Below are 2,500 nucleotides of genomic sequence, written 5' to 3'. Positions count from 1 at the left end.
AACAATGTCCAGCAAACTGGACTCTCCTACCTTTCACAAGAGATGACACGGGTGGTAGTTTCCCATATATTTGCATTTTGGTTGGATGGCGCTTCCACGAGAGATTTTGAGCTCTCATAAGGAGGCGAGTGTAGGTTCCATCCAACCGCCTCTCAAGCTTCTTTGATAACGTCCAGGTTTCTGAGCCATATGGCAGTGGTCCTTCAGTTTTCCTAAGCCCTGTAAAAGAATTCCCCAATGCAAGAAATTCTTCAGAATCCCCTCGTAAGAAAGACGTTTCTTCTATAAATTATCAGAAACAAAACTGCAAACAAAGATATACGAAGTCTGATCAATAATTATCCGGACTGTAGTCATAGTAACAAAGTTAATGCACGAAGAGTGAAACCACTTGGCACAGAGTTACCTTGAACTCTGTTGCGCATGCACACTAAATTTTAGCGTCCTGTTTACAGCAGTTCTTGGAAGGAAGATGTAGATCATCGCGTATGGTCGTCGCATTGGCCATGACATGAGAAAGTTGAGTAGAGGATCTGCATTAAATTTTGCCAAAAGCTTGGCGATACCTGCTCAGAGGCCTACGCAAAGTTTTCAAAAAGTATTCATTATCTCGACACAATCAAGATCTTGTCAGCTGAAACCCGAGTGTCCTTTTGGTCAGCTGAAAGCAGTTTTGGCACGAACTTGGCAGACACGCGTCTCATACCCAAATCTTCAGTGATAATCGACTGAACTGAACCTAATCTGCACATCCTCTGATAACTCACGGATGTTGATTCGACGATTTCTCCTCACAGCTGCATGCACATCTGCGATTTTTTACTCAGTTTTGTTGGTTGCAGGCCTTCCAGATCGTTCGTCCAAATCGACATTTTTTCGGCCATTTTAGAAACGTCTAAACAACTCGTACACTTCTTTGCGATTCATATACCCCTCTCCATACACTTTCTGCAACTTTGCGTAGGCATCTGAGCAGGTAATGCCACGATAACTTTCTCTGTCATGGTCAATGCGACGATCACATACTACACACCTTCCTTCCGAGCATTGCTGTAAACAGTGGAAGCGAGCTAGAACGTTAAAACTTAGTACCCATGCACAGCAGAGTTCAAAGTCAGTCTGCACCGAGTGGCTTCACTCTGCGTGCTTTAACTTCGTTACCATAGCAACAGTTCAGATACTTATTGATCAGACCTCGTAATCGAACATTTTCGGGTAATATAATAACAACAACCACAACAATTTGATGAATCATTTTATATATTTATTAATTTGTTAATTCATTGTGAATAATATTTTAGTGACACTCCTTTATAAATAGTAATTTTCATTAAAGTACTTTTTACAGGTTACTATTGATCCAGTCTCGGAAATATCCGACATCGCTGAAAGCACTGACTTCATTATCACATTTATTTCTGAAGGACGTTACTCCTGCCAAAACCATTTGACCATTTGAGCTTGGACAATAAAGTGGACCACCAGAGTCACCCTGAAATAAAAAAAAACACAAACAATATCATTTTATATTTAATGAAATTATTAGATATTGACTAAAGTTAGAAGTTCTCAATAAATATTTCAGAAAATGAATCATTTGTTCAATATATTTTACAAAGAAATTTACTTGTAGCGATAAGGAGTTCTCACTTCAAACACACACACACACACAAACAATATATATAAATATATATATATGTATATATATATATGTATGTGTGTATATATATATATATATATATTATATATATATATATATATTGATAGAAATGGTAAGACAACAAAAGAACGAAAGAGACCTCGATATTATGTAAATAGAGGAATTTATCTGTAAATGTAATATGTGATAATTATTCGGTAGCCATGATAGAACTCCGAGTTTCAGGTGTCGGGGTGGAATCCACGCCGCCATCTCTTCAGTTATCCGGGTATCGGAAAAATGCTATCTATATTCAGTAGGTCCGCTTCGAAGTCTTCCAAGCCTTTGATCTTTGGAGGGAATTTCTTAGATTTAATACCATAGAATATATTCTCTGTAATGTCCAGATTGACCTTGATAGCATTTTTCCGATGGCTGGATAACTGAAGAGATGGCGGCGTAGATTTCCACCCCGACATCTGAAACTCGGAGTTTTATCATGTCTACCGAATAATTGTCACATTATATATATATATATATATATATAATATATATATTACGGAGATGTACTCGCATAGCAAGTAATTTGATCTGAGATCGTGTGCTGAAACGAAAACAATTGCAGCGTGGAAGGTGTTTATAAGCCATTTAAGAAACACACAAAAGCCGTTCGATTCACTTCAACATTTAAGTTTAATTTGGTTTATATATATATATATATTATATATATATATATAATATATATATATATATTATATATATATATATATATATATATATGTATATATATATATACATTATATATATATATATATATATATATATAGATATATATATATATATATATATATATATATATAT

At 35.3% G+C, this 2,500-nt stretch overlaps 1 protein-coding gene across 1 annotated transcript in view; it reads right to left on the bottom strand.

Moving 5' to 3' along the window:
- Positions 1–1,247: 1,247 nt before the first annotated feature.
- LOC115224509 (CUB and peptidase domain-containing protein 2) overlaps positions 1,248–2,500 on the bottom strand; it is an 11,078-nt gene continuing 9,825 nt past the window's right edge. The window contains exon 6 of the mRNA XM_036513294.1: positions 1,248–1,492. Within this exon, the coding sequence (XP_036369187.1) occupies positions 1,343–1,492 (150 nt within the window). The 3' untranslated portion in view covers positions 1,248–1,342. The remainder of the gene's footprint in view (positions 1,493–2,500) is intronic.

The sequence above is a fragment of the Octopus sinensis genome, linkage group LG25 (assembly GCF_006345805.1).
Source record: "Octopus sinensis linkage group LG25, ASM634580v1, whole genome shotgun sequence".
Classification (NCBI taxonomy): domain Eukaryota; kingdom Metazoa; phylum Mollusca; class Cephalopoda; order Octopoda; family Octopodidae; genus Octopus; species Octopus sinensis.
This window is presented reverse-complemented; position numbering and strand designations above follow the sequence as displayed.